The sequence below is a fragment of the Pyxicephalus adspersus genome, chromosome Z, assembly GCF_032062135.1.
Source record: "Pyxicephalus adspersus chromosome Z, UCB_Pads_2.0, whole genome shotgun sequence".
NCBI classification, from domain to species: Eukaryota; Metazoa; Chordata; class Amphibia; order Anura; family Pyxicephalidae; genus Pyxicephalus; species Pyxicephalus adspersus.
The window spans coordinates 59,045,513-59,065,302 of NC_092871.1; the positions used below are offsets into that span (position 1 = coordinate 59,045,513).

Consider the following 19,790-nt stretch of genomic DNA (forward strand, 5'->3'; position numbering starts at 1 on the left):
TCCAGTTCTTCAAGAAAGTCTTTTAGTTCAAGCAAACGCTTTACCATCAAATAAGTGCTTCCCCAGCGTGTTGTTTGATCCAAAATGGCTCCCTTTCCCGCACGTCTTTTCAAAATGGCATCTATTTTAGGGGCCCTGGCTGCAACAGTTACTTGCATCAATTTGCCAATTAGAGTAGCTGCATGACGATTTTTCAAATCCATCTCTTATTGCAAGTTGCAGAGTATGAATAGCACAACGCATATGTTGAATAGTAGTACGCTTAGATGCTTCTTCAACAATGTTATCCAAAATGTCACTACTCTGTTCGCTCACTTTCTACAATACTTGCGGAACTGTCTTTCTTTAAAGCGTACCTATACCCACAAAGTCAACTTTGGTTTATGGATAACATAAGTCAAAGTTATATTTATCTGAATTTTTTTTTAGCTTGCTTTCACCTTTAAACATTAAAAACGAGTTCCGGCCACACCCCCAGGTCTCTCCATCGCCTAGGCAGTGAACTGCAATCTGGGAAATGCCATCCTTGGTAGGAGTGTTTCTAATCCACTCCCTAATTATACAGATTTTTTTCTTTCCTCCTTGAACTCACATGTCACTCAAGTACAACTGCTGTCTGCAACTGCTTCCTGCTTCTTCTCAGCTTGTGAGCTCTGTGTGCAGTGAGGGAGGGGGAGGGAGGGGGAGAAGGAGGTCAGGAGAAGAAGAAAATGTAAACTTGCCAGTCACAAGCTGGCCACTTCTAAACACTTCAGAAATCATTATATTTTTCATGGATACAAGCTGACCCAGCCAGTGTCACAAGGAAAGACTGACATTTTAGTGCAAGTAAGAGTAGATTAATAATTGGAAGACTAGTTTTTGAGTATAGTTCCTCTTAAATATCTGTCTGTCACTTTCTTCATCCACTTTCTTCGTTTTCACATTTGTGCTCAACATATTAGAAGCATTATTTGTCACAATACGAAGAATCTGTTACTTTTTAATTTCAAAATCTTCTAGAACATCCTCCATTAACTTCTGAAGATAGTCACTGGTGTGATGTACCTCGGTGTCCTTTACTCCCAAGGTTCGCGTTATTGTTTTATTATTTTCATCAACAAATCTAACATTAATAGGAAAATAATTGACTCTGTGACATGTGCATGCATCCATTTTTATGAAGACAAAATGTCCCTTCAGACCTTTTCGTAGTTCTTCCTTTTTACATTTGGCCTCTTCAGTTATAAGTTTCCTTTACTTTCTCTTTCCAGAGAAACACCAAGTTTTTTAGACATTTCTCCCTTTAGGCCTAAAAAGGCTGGCTGTGAAAAGTATAGTGGTACACTATTCTTTACTACCATTTCAATAATGTGGTTTTTTAATTTTTCTGGTGTCATTGTTATGGTAACTTTGTCGGATATAAAAATCTTCTTAGTTGTGTTTTAGTTGTGTAGATTTCTTAACATTTTTTTATCCCAGAAGTAGATGGAATATTTTCATTGATATCTTTCTCATTCACAACTTCTAACAGTTTAGGATGAAAATGCTGCAAGTGTCTTTTCAAATTTGATGCTCTTGTAGGTGCATTTTTGTTAGACCCACTAAAACTGCTAATTTTTGCATCACATTGTTTTTCACCATCATCCTCAAGAATACATTGGCACACGTAATGTTTCCCATCACTTGATAATGTAAAGTGCTCATAAACCGCAGACTTTTATCGTGTTTGTTGACAGACTTTTTGCCATTGTGAATGGGGTGTGGCTTTCACTAAAATAAAATTATAAAATATGTTATACTAACTACCATATTCTTTGATTTAAATACAAACATACACATAGTTCTGCAGTATTGCAACCATTCATATAACACGGCACTATACACACAAATAGTCTAAAGCCCTGCACTAAACTTAGACAGAGGCCTACATTTTACTCAGAAACATACACACAATATGCACTATACACAAACATTCATACATTCCTGCACCATACACACAAACATTTACATAGCCACGCAGTTTTATCCAGAAACATGCACACAGCCTTCCATCATAGTACACACAAGCAGCCATGCAGTTTTAAAATAAACATGAACACTTACAGTTGAATACAAAAAGCTGTTCCTCCAAGTTCTTCTAAGCTTTTTTAGCAGACAGAGCAGACCTTTACCTTTGTCTGCTGATCTTCTGTCAAGACAGGGAAATGGGAGGGTCCAGGGCCAAGGGGGCCACTTAACTAACTTCCTAGTATTAGGTGGCGTGCAAAATGATGTTATAGTTCAGCCCTGGATGGGAGCATATATGGAAAGTGCAGACAGGACACCTGAACACACATCAGGCCATAGCACTCACCTACACCTATATCATTACACTTCTTTACACTCAAATGAACTTGTTAAACACATTATATCTGAAATAAAATGAAAACACTTTTTGTAATGTACATAATGCAGAATACAATAATGTGAAAGTCAGGTTGTATAATAGCTCAGCTGAAAACACTTGTAGAAATACAACTATGCACTGGGCTTTATGCTTACATCAGAGAAGTACTAAATTATGACTATTGTCTGCAGTACAATTTCTTTTTAACTTTAGCATTGACTGAAGGGTATGCTGTTGATGAGAGGTTGTGGATGGGCGCTCCGGATATGTAAGGTTGTATTGCCCGCTGTCTCTTTTCTATATAGAAATGTTGTAATTGAAACGTAGACGTCCAAAAAGAGGATTTTGTGGGTATGTGAATTCATGGTGAATTTGAGATTAAACTGATTAATTTCAATGTAATTGAACATAGCATCTAGAGATTCAGGGGAGCCTGTCCAAATAATCAAAATTTTAATTGATGTAACTCCGCCACATAAATATGTGGGGCCAGTACATTGCAAATTCAGGGTTGGAGAATAGTTGTTCTTCCCAACTGCCAAGATAAAAATTGGCATTTGATGGGGCACACTTTGTTCCCATCGCCACTCCCTAAACCTGTTGGTAGACGTCATGGTTAAACGTGAAAATGTTACGGGTCAAGATGTATTTGAGTAGTTATAGGATGAATTTGTTTTAGGGGTCAAGTGTGGTGTAAGGTGGCAATGGTTTGAAGGCCTAGACTGTGCAGGATGCAACTATATAATGCCTCCACATCTATGGTAACTAGTAATGAGTAGGGAGGTAGGGTGAGGCCTTCAAGTAGCTGTAGTAATTGAATGGTGTCTTTCAGATATGAAGGTAAGTTGACCACAAAAGGTCTGAGATAGGTCTCAACAAGGTCATTTGCAGTGGATGCTATAGAACCAATGCCTGCTACAATGGGGCATCCTATAGGATTGGAAATGCTCTTATGGACCTTGGGTAAACTATAGAAGGTGGGCATAACTGGATATTTAGTCCCAAGGATTTCTTTAGTTTTTACATCAATGATGCCTGTTGAGAAAGCTTCTCGTAATATGTTATAATATTCTTCATAGAAGTTGACTATATCAGACTAGTTAATGGTTCTGTACCATCCTTTATTATGTAAGATTTTTTAACACATTTTTTCGTATTGGGGGATATCACTTATACCTCTGTTCCATTGGACCTGTGCCCAATGCACATCACACCCAATTACTAATTTGGGTGGTACTGAAATTGTAAAAAATACTGATGCTGTGATTTTGTCAGTAAATCACATGCCTTTTAATCAAATCATCAGTCCCCTTAAAAGTGATATTTCAGTATGCAGTAGATGCTAGAGATTTAAATCATGGACTATTCTTAATGACTATGTTGGTGAAATATTTACAGTTAATTTCCCTGGTTTGCACACTCTCTGTGACCATAAGGAGGCACTCCCATTTTATTTGTAAATTGATGAAATTGTATATTACGAAGAATGCAGCAGGTGTTCACACATTAAAAGGTTGGTGGGGGAAAACAAAAATTCCCAGGTGGACATGAACAGAGTCGAGATATATGGCAGTAAAATCCCTGCTGGAAAAACATGACACAAGAAGTCATGAGCTGACCCAGCCAACCAGACTTCTCTTACAACTAAACTATCACATTTGCATTGATAGACCATTTAGCCTAAAAAAATCAGTTTTTACACACCATTTTTACGCACACCACCATGGTTTGTTATATATATTATTAGATTAGATGTTGGACATGTATGTACATTGGCAGACATGTTCCTGACCCAGATTTTACATAAAAATGTCTGTATCTCTGGTGTGCAACTCAAGAGTGGCTCTGAAAAAGACGCAGAACCTACCTTTAGGACCTTAAGTACTGAAAACAGTTCTGCTTTTATTTCTGGATTTTTGTATCTGGTTTTACATTTACACTGACCTTCTCAGCTGCCAGGCTGATAGCACTGTTACTGAACAGGGAGTAGTCTTTGCAATGGAAGATGTTTTAATGCATAGAAAATAATTTTTTTTTCGTCAGAGTGGAAGAAAACAATTATTGAGAGTATGAGTTTAGTCCGTTTAAGGTGTTTTAATTGAACTTGGTGACATAGCAAGTAAAGTGAGTCATTCCAGTTGAGGAAAATTGCTGTTTGAATCACTGTCCTCTTCCAAAGGCCCCACTACAGCAGTACAGCATAGAGAAGTTTAGCTGGCAGCCAGCAGACTGTAAAAGTGTATTCTTTTGCTTAGGCTGTACAACAGAGCCAGAAATGGTTAGATCATGGCTTTGGCAGGCTGCATTGTGTTATGTACATTGAAATTGGATGTAATTCTTAACTGAACTTCTCTGTTGCAAGCAAACAGCCTCTACCCTGGATAAAATTTCAGTTTTTATTGGTTTTAGTAAAGTAAGGCAAAGTAATCACTAGCACAATAGCTAATAAAGAATAACACAGACTTGTGAGCACACAAATGCACACACACACAGTCACACATTGTAAAGCCAACTTTGAGCAATGCAACATGTGTAGAGCTGTTAGAAACAAAAGACATGGTCGTTTAGACTAGAAATGCTTTAGTATTACTACTGTTTAGTCCATCTTGCACAGAGTTCAACTAACAAGAGAGTAATCATACCAACTATTATTAGGCCAATTTAGATCTTCACAATGATTTGCAACTACAGCTTGTCAGAACATCAGCACTTTGGTTGGAGAAAAAAAATATTCTTTTTCCTGTGTCAGCAAGTGGTCACAATCAGCTAGCTATAAAGCAAATAGAAGCCACAGACCTAGAGTTAACTCCTACTAAAGTGGTTAGACTTATTGGTTATGTCAATATGTTCCGTGTGGTTCACAGGATACTGTTTTCCATGGTGCTTCCTCAACATTAGTTTAAACATGAGTTAGTTCTCTAGCAATCAATGGGTTCTGCTATCAAAGTTTGATACCATATCTATTTTGATGTATATATACAAAGTTTAACCATCCCTTGGTGCTCTTGCTTTGATGTCTGACAAGTATGTGCGTTTCTGATGTCTGACAGGTATGTGTGTAAATCTATTGCAGCTGTGTGCTATATGTAAATAAAAGAATTCATGATTTATATAGTTTAATCTGTAAGAATCAGATCAGCTAGAATCAGCAGTAAGACACGAACACACTCAGTATGGTCTGGATGTCATGAATCAGGCCCATTGCACATTTTTATATTGTACAGTAACCTGTTTCAGATAATTGCTCACAGAGCAATTACCAATGTTTTCTTTGGAGAGTCCTGACACATAAATAGGGTACAAGGTCTAAACACATTTATTTTTTGACAACCATCATGCAGATTTAATGCATTTCACCTTTTTTTGCAGGGTTTTCCAGGTGACATTGGGCCACCAGGACAAAATGGGCCAGAAGGCTTGAAGGTAAGATGTTTGGAGCTTTGTACACCTTGCTCTAAACTGTTATTTACCGGTAATGAAAAACAAAAATGATTGAGAGTGAGATTCTTGGAGATTGTACTGGCAGAGCCCACCTTTTTACTGTTTATGTTGAGGCTTCTCCAAAACTATCTTCTATTAAATTGATATTGGAAGTCTTCCCATGGCAAAACAGCTCTGGTGCTCCATCGCTCTCCTTCATCTAAAGGTACCCTATGAGATTTGCCCTTCATTTTTTATGAGAGCCTCTTTTTTTTTTTTGCTGGTTTTCAGGGAAAGCCAGGAGCCCGAGGATTCCCAGGGCCCAGAGGACAGCCTGGGCTTGATGTGAGTATTGATCACTAGAATAGCAACGTCTCAGCAGAACACATTATTAGTCATATTTCAGACACTATCCTGTCTGTCTTCGAACTCTAGTAAGTTTGAGTCTGAAGACAGAAGTTATTTACATTTGTATTTTTAATAAATATAATAGAAGTGTTGCACTGTTACTGTGTTTTAAATGACCTTTGTCCACTAAGTGCACAACCTACACTCATTTAGTAAATCCACCTGATGTCTCTAAAAAGCTTTCAGAGTTTATCTTGGTAGTTGTGAAGTTGATTTAAGAGGAAATAGTTTACTGCAATCTGGGCTTTTCTTTTTTTTGTATTCATCGGATAGTAGCAGGGAAAGGTAGGTGATGTCACTTCAGGACCAGCAGCTTGGATTACTGCTTGAAGTTCAGTGATTTATTTCCTTTTCTGACTGATTTGAGTTTAACAAGCAGACCAGCTCTTAGGGATTTTCAGCATAGCCTGCAGTAAGCCTCTCATTTTGAATATACATGCCTTTTTGTAGTCATGCAATAGAGTTGTTTAGTCATATCAATTTACACAAACAACCCCTAGAGCAGACACGTCAAAAATGTTGTAGTTACTAAAAAAAATATACTATAGCAGGGGGTGCCCAACCTATGGCCTGCGGGCCACATCCGGCCCGCAATGTTGCCATATCCAGGCCCATGCTGATTGCCTTTCTGCTGTCTCTGCTCGTCTTGTGGGGGATGGTGCGCACGCATCTTCTATGTATCTCACTATGAGCCCATGCTGCCAGGAGAGGGAGCCGCCCATCTTGTACTGTGAGATAATCTTACTTTGTGCAGCGGCAGCATGATAGCTGTGTGCATGCTGCTGTCATTATCCCCATTAAAACTTCATATCCCCTACAGTGAGTGTCATAGAAATGTGATATTTTCAGGGTACACAGGGGACACTGAGAGCTGTTTCTAAATTTACAAAATTCAGCCCCCTCAACATAATCAATTGCCTGATACAGGGTCACAAGCATAAAATCCTAATAACAATTAGGGATGTTTTCACATTAGGGGGCTATTTCAAGGCCAGGGTCCCCAAAATGAGTTTGCATATTTGGGACCCTCGGGTCCCACTTCCATGGCAATAAACATTAGAGTACTGGTAATTTGCTCTGTGATGTGGTGCCCCAAACTTATACTTTCTTAAAACTTGTTCTCAAAACTTCAAGACTGCGTTCAGACTGGCAGTAGGGGTGTGGTTCAGTTACCCCTTCCTCATGTCATAGGCCCCTGCCTAGGGGGAGACGCTCAGTACCACTCACTGCCACCTGAAATCAAATCTGCAGACGCTGCGGTATGATGGATTTAACAGCTTGTGGGGTACCTGTTACACATTTCTGGCCACTTACCTTCTGTGTCCCTCAATTTCTCTAGAACAGAGGCATGTTGGCAACTGGAAATGTGGGAGCCAGTAAAAAATGCCTTTTGTAACTCCCCCCCCCCCCAATAAAAAATTTATACCCATCATATCATGCTACCCTGTCACACATAGCTATTCCCTTATTCTTTATGAACCCCAATTTTTCTGTAAAGAAAGGGAAATGTAATTGCAAGTGGGGGACTCTTGTGGCTAACTCCCCCTAAAATTTCATTACTATGGCGCCATCACAAGGTATGAAAAACTATACCTGTCATTCCGTTCTACCCTGTTACACATAGCTGGCCACTTACCTTCTGTGAACCCTAATTTCTCTTTAACAGTGGATAAAGGTAAATGTAGGATAAGTGGGGGACTCCTGTGGCTAACCCCCCACAGACTATTTTATCACTGCTACCATATCATGGTGCTCTTGTGACATATAAATGTCAACTAAAGTTCTTTGAATTCTAACTTCTCCTAAAAGGGGAGCTGTAGGTAAAATAAAATGTAGGATAAGTGTAGGATAAGTATGATATATATCATACCATGCTACCCCGTCACACATATCTGGCCACTTACCTTCTGTGAACCCTAATTTCTCGGGAACGGGGAGATGTAGGGGTCTCTTACATGATTGCTGCGTCCAATAGGTGAATTCGGCCACTTCACTCTAATCTAGCATACCTGGTCAAACACACCTCCGCACTAAGAGACTGGGTAGGATTGATAAAAGTTGTAGCCATGTCTCTGTTATGCCTGCATAGAGGATTGGAGTGTAGGTGCAAGAAGTGCATATTTAGTAAGACATAATGGTATTATAAGGTATTTCCAATCTAAAACATGACTTGCAAGGCTATGGGAGTAAAAAAAGACAAAAAAATGGTGTGTGATTTTAATTGGTCTTTTAAGGTATACTACATTCTAAAGATAAATCCTATTTAAAACACATACCCATACAGAGGCAGGTATGTATTTTTACCTGTTACCACTTATTCTTATTCTAAAGTACCCTTGATAAGTGCTACTGACTTTTGATCTATAACAGTTCAGTCCAGACTCAAGATCTCCAGTAGGTGTATATAGAAAATGTATCTAAAAATAAACATCCTAAAATAGGACCAGGGGAATGGTGGTAATAAATAGAATTTGAGTTTACTGTTTTACTGAATATTCACCTTGCCTATTGAATAAGGGTAGGCTGTGGTCACTGCAATTATTTAATCTGGTTTTTTTTCATTCCTTTGGGCTTTCAAAGTGAACACATCATCACCCTATTTCTAAGCTAAGTGCATGTGCACTTTGTAAACAGCCAATAATTTAGCTCCAATGTGCACCATTATAAATATGCCACAGGGAAAATATGGTATACAAATAGGAAAATGATTACTGAGCTCTTTCTTCCACATTCAATGTAAGGAGCATCTCCAAACATTTTTAATGGCTATTCCACCCTTCGGAAAATAAAATGTTACTTTGAAATATGGTCCTTATTAACAAACTTCATGAAAAAACTGAAAGAACTTCTATTTGTGATCAAATAGGGCCTGATTTATCAAAGCTCTCCAAGGCAGGAGAGGATACACTTTCATTAGTGAAGCTGGGTAATCGAGCAAACTTGAAATGGATCTGGTCCTGGATTTAAAACATTTGCTAGCAAATAACTAATGTCTTTGAAGAAATCCTGTCCATGTTTGCTGGATCACCCAGCTTCACTAATCAAAGTGTATTCCCTCCAGCCTTGGAGAGCTTTGATAAATCAGACCCATAGTCTTGGTTTCAGCTGCCTTGGCCACAGGTCAAGGAACCTCTGGTAACCTCTGGAGGAACCCTGGTTGAGAAAGCCAATTCTAGAGACCCCTTGGATTTGAGAAGGAGTTGAAATGTTGGAACCTGAAGTGACAGTAATTTTGTATAGTAAACTCGTTTGTCTGTTTCAAACAATAGAACCCATTGTTTTACTTTATTACAATTTGACTTAAAATTGGTAAACACAAATACTGTTATCATCTCTTATTGTTTCACGGACATCCATTAATAACATAGATGGAAAAGCAAACTTAATTTAAGTTTAATTCTTTCTGTCATTTTGTTTCCTCTTCAAGGGAGATGAGGGACCAATTGGGCCACCAGGAGCTCCTGGTCCAGAGGTACAAATTTATTTTATTTTTATTGACTAAAGTTGTTTTGTTTTTGTGCTTTCTTTTTTGGTAGACATTAGAAGAAAATGAAGCACTTTTCTTCTAAACATTTTCATTTTACACAGTCTAATATAGAAGCTTACAGAGACAGTCCTGGCCAGAATGAAGTCATTACAGGTCTTATTTATAGGTTAGGAATAGACGCCCCTTCATGTCTGGAGCAGTGCTGTCATCTCATACTGAAATGCCTTTAATTAGGTAATTATGGCTGGCAGTTGCCAATATGGGTGCAGTGTGTGTCCCACTGAAAACCTGTCCTCCCCTAAATATCCATGGTCAACTCCTCCTGCTGTCACCAATGACCAGCTACTTCTTTGTCACCTCTGTATCTTGGATCACTAACAGTCTGTCTTTGATTGCTCTTCTAAGCAAGATACTTGCAAAGTTCCTGATTTATTGGCAGCAAATAACCTTTAAAATCAAGACAAAATAGATGCGCTCTTTCTAGATCGTTTTTGCATGCTTTATACATTGACAGTATATGCTTCCTAATTTTCATAGTACAAAGGGTCTGATGTGTTTTATACATGAGCCACAAATCTAACACAATTTTATTCTTGTTATTTTACTAGTCTTATATGGGACTTTTGGGCCTCAGCTAAACATATGGCATTCACCAAATTTTGATTTGGCTTTTTAGTAGGAACTCAATACTTGTCTATTTGGCTACCCTCTTAAGAAATTTAAAATATGATACCTAAAAAGTTTGCCTGGTTTGATAAATCAAAGTATATTGGTATAGCTAAATTTCCAGCAGATATTAAAAACCCAATTGAATGCAGTTAAATTGCTGCTGTATGAGGGATTACAAAAAGTTGACAACAAGTAAGGGGAAATTTAATAATTTATTGACGGATACATAGCTGCATTAATATGTATCTTTTGTAGCTGCCAGGTGTTCTACTTTAAATTACCATTATTCCATCAGGACTAAAGTGTTTGACACTTTCCTAGATTTCAGAGGTTTGCTGAGAATGGAGCCTATTAATGGCTAAGACCACATTTAGGCTGCAATTGCTGATCCCCATATAACAAATAATATTTTTTTTATTATTTTAGCAAATCCAATCTATAACGCATGTGTTTTGTCATTTTAGGGATATCCAGGTCGAAAGGGGTTCCCTGGTATTCCTGGGACAGAAGGACCAAAGGTAAGACCAGTGGATCCAAAATTACCTAAACTGGCCTGGTATGGATTGATACATTTTATTCTAATCCAGGGCATAGCTGGTATATCCTGACTAGATTTTATCACCCACTCTAAAAAGCTTTGTGTAGCATTTTATATCCTGGTATGAAAGTGAAATAACAATCTGCCAAAATGCTAAAATTATGATGCCCACTTCCATGTAACAAAGGCACTGATTTTTAATTATAGCAACTCCTAAGTCAAAACTGAAAATTAGAACTTTGACAAGGCTATAAACTTTCTAATATTTATTATAGGAGCTAAAACAAATGTCCTCACTGATGCCTGTAGTTTAAAAGACTGCAGAAATTAGTTCACCATAAAACAATTAAATATTTCAAATGGGGTGTCAGCATTTGTTTCCCATTTTCTGTGCTCCTGCTCTATGTTTACATTAGAGATTAGAAGGCTGGTTGGCCAAATTTATGTGGATGGGGGGAAGCTGAGCCACCAATACAAAGTGAAAGTAAACCTGAGAAGCTTTTGTAGCAAACTATAAGGATGAACAAGTCCACAGTGCCACATCTACTGTGATCAGTGAGGGCTTGTTTTTTATTGGTTGTTGGCTTCAATTTTGAACAAAGATTCATACGGTAAACAAGGTCTGTTTGTTGTCTTGTGCTAGGCCATAGGTCAAAGTATAAAAGTAAGAGGGTCAACATGATTTTCAGACAGGTAGCATCTTTAGAAGAAATCTTTTTAAATTACAGTCTCTATCCTTTCCTCATGACAGATTCAGTCAAATACAACTTTAATTTAAATATAGTTGTCCTTTAAATGGTACTCTAAAAGAAAATATTGTTTAAAATAGCTCTATATTTTGAACATTCTTCTCTGATGTATGTGCTCCATGTAACAAAGAGTTTCTCTTTCCTGGGGCACATTGTTAGTCCTCAGACCTGGCACGTGTTTCTGGCATTACTCAAGGGTAAAGTGAAATGCCACAAAGTGACTCAGATTTTTGTTACACATCCTACTTCCATATGTGTGACAAGTAAATCCTTAAGATCAGATCCAACTCACACCAGCAAATTATAACAAGCTAATATAAATTGCAATAGCAAAAGCCAAGAAAGAGATGAAGCACCGACTTAAGGTCTTCCTACATTTCACTTTTGAACATTAAAGTAGATCTTTGAAACAGATAAAGGTGATCTGGTCTCTCCACCATTGTGGAACCAGTGAAGTCCAATCCTTTTTTTATTTTGGGATAATCTGTGATGGTTTCTGTGTCAGAACCTTTCTGTAGTCCATGTTTTGTTTTAACAGCCTAGCTGTTAAAAGCCAGGTGTAAAGAACAGCTGACTCTTAGAGTGATGTTTAAAGCTTAAAAATCACATCACAGAAAATATATCATTGCATCTGTTGAAATTACATGTCTTCTGATTTAAATCTCTACTGGGCCATCCGTGTACTTTTTTATTACTAGATTTTGACCTTTTTCCAACTGGGAGTGGACAATATCTATTGTCTGGTCTGCTTTTAGCTGGTGTTTTTACCATCTACTGGTCACCTGTTGTTCCTTCCACATTTTTTTTCAAGGTGTATGTGGTATGCATGTAGTTCCACTGTTTAGACATACTATGTTGCCATTACATCTGATTTGATAGACAAATTTTGGCAACCTTGTTATTCAAGCCCCCCTTCCAGATGGTCTTTCATCTAGGACTGTGTTTTTCGAGAGAGGATGTATTTATCTTTCACTTTATTGAGGAGATTGTTCTTATCTTTCACAGTCCTAAACCATACATGATAAGAAAATGTCTCTTTATTGGCTTGATGTGGTTTGTTTTACAAAGTTGATTTTGTTTGTGTTATGTGTGGTAATTGAAGGACTAAATACTACCCCTTCTGGTTGTTTTGTTATGATCTTTTTTGTATGTTCATTTTTGCTTTGTGAGTAACTGAGATAGGGTTTTGTCACCAGCATGTTTCACCTCTGGATTGTTCTTTTAGTTGTGTGTCTATTGTCATACATTACTTTCACAATAATTCAGTGTTCAGGCCTTCATTGAGCACAGAAATGAGGTGATTGCAAAAAATCATATTTCATGTATTCAGCCAAAAAAATATATATATATATATAAATTTTGTATATATTTTAGAAACGTTGGGAGTGCAAATGGCACTAAAGTTCCTATAATAAGCTTTGTAAAAAAGATGCTATAGAGTTGAAATTGGTGCAAGGCAGTCAAATGATTCGTTTGACCTCATATTGTGGCATAGTTCTGTCTTTTTAACTTCTCAAATGTGTTTATTATTTACAGCTTGGCAATGTAGACATGTGTCTGATTATGTTACAATCATTCTGGAATTATAAAGTAAGCATAACAAAAACATAAAATGTTTAAAAAGGCTACTCTCAGTGCTCTGTTCTGTAGAGACCATCAGGCTTTTAAAATAAGTTAATAATTTTAGGCTTGGAGCCTCGGCTATCTGTGTGCAATTGTGCTGTTTTTTGAGATGCTTCCAAAAAGTTTTTTTTTCTAGCAAGTCCAGTCTGTAAATTGGCCTTTAAACAATTTTAGCGAAATGATTTAGGAGTAACATAAATGCTGAAAATGTACATTTTAAAGAAAAATCAGGTTACCTAGTAATGTACAAACTCTGGACCTTGCAGGATTCTGTTGTTTCTATTCAAGGTAAGGGATATGCATTCTGAAATCTGTACTGCCCTTCAGTAGCATATATGATCAAATATATATTTTTTTTCTTTAATATCTTCTTTTTGAAGTTAAATGTTGAATTGCAATACATTTTAACTTCTAGAAAATGTGTAGATTATGTACTTATACAAAGTACAGAACAATAGACATTATAAGCGTAATTATACAAAATCAACAATAACATGGTTGCATATTAATTGCATTCCTGAAGTAGGTGTGTAATAAGCAAAGATAATTACAAAACGTTATACAAAAGTCTTTATTACCCTACGGTTTTAACATGTCATGAGTACTGGAGGAAACATGAAACAGTATTTTCTCCAGTAAAGGTAAGTGGTTTAAACTTTCTTTTATACTTTATGAATCCAAACAAGAATATTTGTTTAGGTTTGTTATAGCAATGATGATTTCTCATTAGAGTTGCTATAGAAAGGTTTCTATAGAGCTTCTATTGTTAAAAACAATTTCTTAACATTACAAGTCTATATCATTTTCTAGTTTTCCAAGTACCTACACCAAGGTCATGTTTTTAAGATTTCCCTTAGGGATTAATGTTGGCAATTATTGATCAAGAAAAAAATACATGCAGGAGAAAGAAAGGAAAGACTGAAAACATGACCTTGCTTGCTGTGGTCTGCAGAACCTTGTCAGAGGCCCATGCCTCCTCATCACCCTTTTCCATTTCCAAATGGTTTGTAGATGCAGAACTCAGTCCACTATCTTTTTCTTAACACATGCCCTTCTGTATATTCTTTGTACACTTCATTTGGTATGCTCAGCAATGCGAGGACAGAGCTTTTAAGTGACTATTTCTTCCTGTCTGTTGATGCTTCTGCAGGGTGAGCCAGGAAACACAGGAAGAGCTGGGAAGATTGGCGAACAGGTGCTGTAATTTTCTTCTCTTGAGTAGTAGTAACTTTAAGACTGAACTGTACTGACGTTGTCTTTTCTTTATCATTCTATGAATGTTATGTTTACATATGCTCTTGGGTTGCTCATTGCTCAAGACAGGGCATGTTTTTAATACAGCAAGGACCTGACCATATTCACTTATAAAGGGCCACACTACCTATATTGCCTATCTAAATTAGGTTTTAAATTGATTAATGGGTCAAAGTGAACCCGTCATATGTCTATTTAGGGCAAAGTAACACATTTACTTGATAATCTGCCCCCCCTCTGCTGTTCATACTTGCTCACCCTCTTCTTGCATGCTGGAGATCTGAAAGCCCCTAAATATGTTTCTGGCTGCTCTGGGTCAGCTCTTACACAGAGCCAAGGATCCTTCTTTCATCCATACAGTACTATCAGACCTGGCAATTGGCTGCTTAGGGATGGAAAGAGTCATGTATTGGGTATTTAACTTGGGTCTGGCAAACAGAAGGATGGGTAGAAGGGACACACATTTTTTTTATTATTATTATTAATATTATTATTAATAATAAACAGAATTTATATACCGCCAACATATTACGCAGTGCTGTACATTAAATAGAGGTTGCAAATGACAGACGAATACAGATATTGACACAGGAGAAGAGGACCCTGCCAGGGAGACTGCACAGGGGAGACTCTCTCACATCAGGGGGGACTGCCCAGATTGTTACATAAATGTTGAGTATTCCAAATTCGATGCCAATATGGATAATTTATACATAGAGACCCATGACTATTATTGGTCGAGTTTTACGTAATGGGTGTAATGTATTTTTGTATTTGATTTGGGGTATAGTTGAGCTTTGTCTCAATCAAGACACAGTGCCTTTCTCATGCTGTTATAAAACCTAAAGTTGTTAATCCACACTTGCAGGTCCCATCCAATATTTACACATTTCTGTTCAAGCTCAGCAAGAATGCAGCCATTAATCTAAGCGCCAATAACAATATTAGGTTCTTTAGTCTCTAAATATCTTAATGCTTATTCAAATAATTTTTTGTCTTCTGGAAGAATACTGGTGAAATATATTTTCCCCACAGTAAAATGTTCTTCAGTCTTGTTTCAAGCTCTCGTATAGTAGAAAACTGATACCCTGAGTTACCCCCAATTGGACCAACATGACTGCACCTCTTTGAATACCCATGAAAGGCTGATAAAATCCTGAAGTTGGAAGCTAGTAAAGGAACATAAAAATTGATATTAATGTTGGCTGATCAGGAGCCAAGTCTGTGTGATCCAGGACTCCATCTGTGGCTGTATTTTGAATGCTTGTGTTAAAAATAACATATAATGAATACTTGGCTTTTTTGTAACATACTTCCAGACCAGAAGATGTGTTATATTTTGAACTATAACTCAGTCAAGTTTAATTCAGCATGAAATTGTAGATGTACTCATGGTCATTCCGTTAAGCAAATATCTCCACATTCATTCTATAAAGAATCCTGGCAGCCTCAAACCCAAGGACATGCTAATATGCAATAATGGACTTCATTTTTTTGGCCTTCATTTGTCAGGCCTTGAGTGTCTGTTTTAGAAAATCCTTCCTACATATCTCAATCCTACATCAAACTTAATTTATTTCCAATTGTTTTACTGTTTATAAATGTGAGAAGGTAACTTCCTAGGGTGGTAGAGTAGTAGATGTAATATAGATGGTAGAGGTATGCTCTAATCTCTTTAGATCAAGCCTTTTTTATAAAAATTTGATAAATAAGACTGACCCTTTTATTTATGGAAGGGTAGTCTGAAAGCAAAATGTATGGGGCCGCTATCACCCTCAGCACATTGCCTTAATGGCTTTGTTTTCCTTCTAACATTTGATACCTTCTGTGACCACCTGTTGCAGGTGCAATTTAGAAATTTGATGAGCTACATTTCATGAATACCAGTCTTCCCAGGGTATTTCTTGTCATCATAAATGGTGGCTGCTCGAATCCTAGCTGACCAGTTTTTACCATCATAGGGCCTGATTTAGTAAAGCTCTCCAAGGCTGAAGAGAATGCACTTTCATCAGTGAAATGGGGTGATCCAGAAAACCTGAAATGGATCTGGTTCAGGACTGAAAACATTTGCTAACAAATAGCAAGGTCCATAATTCATACCAGGTTTGCTGGATCAACCAGCTTCACTTATGAAAGTGTATTTCCTCCAGTAACAATAATGCAGGCCTATTGTGTGGGCAACAGATACATGTATAGCTATTTAAACAAGACAAATTTTTCTTTTTAATACAGGGTCTTCCTGGATTCATTGGTCCTGTGGGGGAGCCAGGAATTTCGGGTCAGAAGGTAAGAAAATGAAAAGTTAAACTATAGACTGTATACTTTATTATAATATTTCTATATAGTAGTCGGATGCTATTTTAACTGATAATTTTGAGACTTGACATATTCATGTATTCTGACTGTTAGGGTGAACGTGGTGGCATCGGGGCTCCAGGGCCAGCAGGAGAAAAGGGATCAATGGTAAGATTTTCACTTCCAAAGACTGTAGTGTGCCACACTTACATGTTAACATAACCGAAATTACTAAAGTAAGTTGTGACATATACCAGACATAAACATTGGCAACCATTAGGCATATAAATTGTTATTAAAGGATTCAAAGTTTTACCATGCACATGTATGGCAAGTTCTTTTAATTGTTCTTGTAAATCAGAGTGCATTACATTTTAAGAGCAGGTAGACCTTCCGGGATCTCTCCTAATCTTTAACAAAATGAAAGCCAATTCACAGCTGCAAAATAGACTGCTTACATTACTGTTTAAATAAAATGCAAAGCACAGATTAAAAAGATTAAGAATCTTAACATTCATAAAGTGAACTTGAGCTAAAGGTTACAGCATAGACTTCAGTATTTGCCGGCTTACTAACTATGAGGATATGCCAACCACAAAAGTATGCTGGTAAAATTCATGTGTGAAAGTCACCAGTCTTACTGTTGTCATTTTCTCCCTGATAGCCATGTGCTCAGAGAGAGGTCTGTACGTGTGTTTGGATAGTTCTTGCCTTGTGTGTTTAGCTTTCTGTGTTTGCTTAAAGGGAGTGTATTTTTCTTGTGCAGTTGGATACCTACTGTATGTGCCCTGATGTCTGCTCTGTTTGAATATTACAGGGACTACTGTTTACCATAACTACCCCGGCTTTTTTCCCCGCCCAGTCTGTTTATGTGTATTAGAACCAAGTATTTCCTGAATGCACAAGGTCTTTACTGAAATGTTCTATTTAAAGCTTCCTCTTTGAAAGGCTTTTGATAAGCCGTAGGGTATATTTAAAAATGGCACTCCATCAAATTATTGCAGTAAATGTGTCCATTTTGTTAAAAACCATTAGCTCTTAGACAGGAGCCATAATATTTCAGAAATACCACAGGATGGAGAATATGTCTCCTTATACCTGTTTAAACTTTGAACCAGAATTAAGATACCTTTGTGTAAAAACCCGAAATTAAAACACAACTAAAACCAACATTGAACATTTCGAATTCTTAACTGTCATCTTAATAAGTGTTACCTTTAGAAGTCCCATAAAAACCCCATAGTGTAGATTTGACTGCCTGTAGCTGCATACTTATCCACACAGATATAAAACAATCCTTGTGTTCTAGCTTCCTGCCTAAAGATTGGGGTCTAACAGTTGCTCACCCCATTATGTAAGCACATGGTTCATAATGTAATATAGTGATACTGGATAATGTAGTCTGAAATCTATACTTTAGTTGTCATTTGGTCACACCTGAATGATCTGCCCACTGACTTAATTCAGGGATGAGAGGAGAGACACACACACACACATATATATATATATAGCAAGGTGCGAGGACAGTTGAAGCATTTTGTCCACCACTTTGCTTCCTTTTCCTGTTTGTAATGCATCATAACCTGATCACTAATAGAAATTTGTCAATAATTTGGGAAAAAATGCTACTTCAGATAGTCAGTGTTATAATGTTCCTCACAGCCGCCAGTCAGATGAATCTGACTGTCAAAATTATCTACAGAGATAAAAAGTTGCACAACGCAGGATTATAAAAGTAAAGTATTAGTAGGACATTACTAATTTCTTTATTACCTTAACTTATTTTGTATTACAAGGAACGCATATTAAAAAATGGAACACAACTTAATGGCATTCTGGTGTGGAAAAAAAACATTAGGCCTTTGTTTTTGGTAGTATTTGCTAGATACCATAGCAGTTTACTCCAGGGCAAAGTAATAGGTCTATTTTAATGCTTGCTCCCACAGGCTGCACATACTTGCTATTCTTTCTCTGTTTTGCAACATTGGAAATTTGGCCCTCAGACTTGGGGTTTACAAAGGCCTGAGGAATGTATAGGACCAATGACCCTAATCCTATCTCACGTATAGATTTGGTGAAGCTGCCCTCCTAGATATAAATGAGATGAATAAAAAAAAAACAGGGAGTTTTCTTTGCAGCAAGAAGAAATTGTAATCCTAACACAAGGAACAAGAATTTCATAGTACAAACAATGTATCTTGGTTTTTAGGTCCTATTAAATTACATAACAGACTGGTTAACTATACATTATAATCCCTAGATAGCGCAAGAAAAAGTCTTGTAGCCCAACACCTTTCACCATTAGGGGACGTGTGTTGAACATTTGTAAAATGTGTGCTCAAGGGCTCTTTCATTTAGGGGAAAAGACAGAAATCTCATTAATGTTAAGTCCAGGGTATTCAGTGGCAATGAATGGAGAGCAGGAGACAATGTGTGGCTGTGTCCTCTCTTAGCTGCTCCCTACATGGACACACAGTGTATCCTGTCCTCGGGCTCTTTGGGCTACGAGACGTTGTCCTTGCACAATCCAGGGATTATAATTGTCTATCTAACCGGTCTGTTATCCCATGAAATTTAATGGGAAAGACCTAAAAACCAACATACAGTGTTTGTATTATGACCTTATTGTTTCTTGCAAAAAATATCTTAAGAATATAGTTTCTTCTTGCCACAAAGAAAAAACCCCTGTCCTTACTTTATTTATCTCATCAAAGGCCTGGGGAATACATTTGACAGTTAGGTACCTGACTGGTCAGTAAGCAAGAACCAAATGCTGAGCTACATTTTTTGACTTTACACTTTTTGGAAGTTAAAACTGAGTCAATTGTAAAAAAAATGCATAAGTAGAGGCCAACTTCAGTGAAAATTTCACACCGACATATTCCATAAATCCTGAGATATGGGAATAAGCAGTTATTTGGAAAGGTTTACTCTGTCCTCCTCCCATCTCTCAAGACTCTCTGTTGGTCCCTTATTTTT

General features: G+C 37.3%; 1 protein-coding gene and 1 long non-coding RNA gene across 3 annotated transcripts in view; one reads left to right on the forward strand and one right to left on the reverse strand.

Moving 5' to 3' along the window:
- The window catches only part of LOC140343731 (uncharacterized), a 554,400-nt gene that overhangs the window by 314,242 nt on the left and 220,368 nt on the right, over positions 1-19,790 (reverse strand). The gene's annotated exons all lie outside the window — the stretch shown is intronic.
- The window catches only part of COL27A1 (collagen type XXVII alpha 1 chain), a 273,626-nt gene that overhangs the window by 127,817 nt on the left and 126,019 nt on the right, over positions 1-19,790 (forward strand). Inside the window, exons 20-26 of one of the 2 annotated variants that reach the window (XM_072430585.1) lie at positions 5,738-5,791; positions 6,080-6,133; positions 9,624-9,668; positions 10,817-10,870; positions 14,413-14,457; positions 16,749-16,802; positions 16,926-16,979. In XM_072430585.1, the coding sequence (XP_072286686.1) occupies positions 5,738-5,791; positions 6,080-6,133; positions 9,624-9,668; positions 10,817-10,870; positions 14,413-14,457; positions 16,749-16,802; positions 16,926-16,979 (360 nt within the window). The remainder of the gene's footprint in view (positions 1-5,737; positions 5,792-6,079; positions 6,134-9,623; positions 9,669-10,816; positions 10,871-14,412; positions 14,458-16,748; positions 16,803-16,925; positions 16,980-19,790) is intronic. The other variant, XM_072430586.1, reaches the window with a different exon arrangement.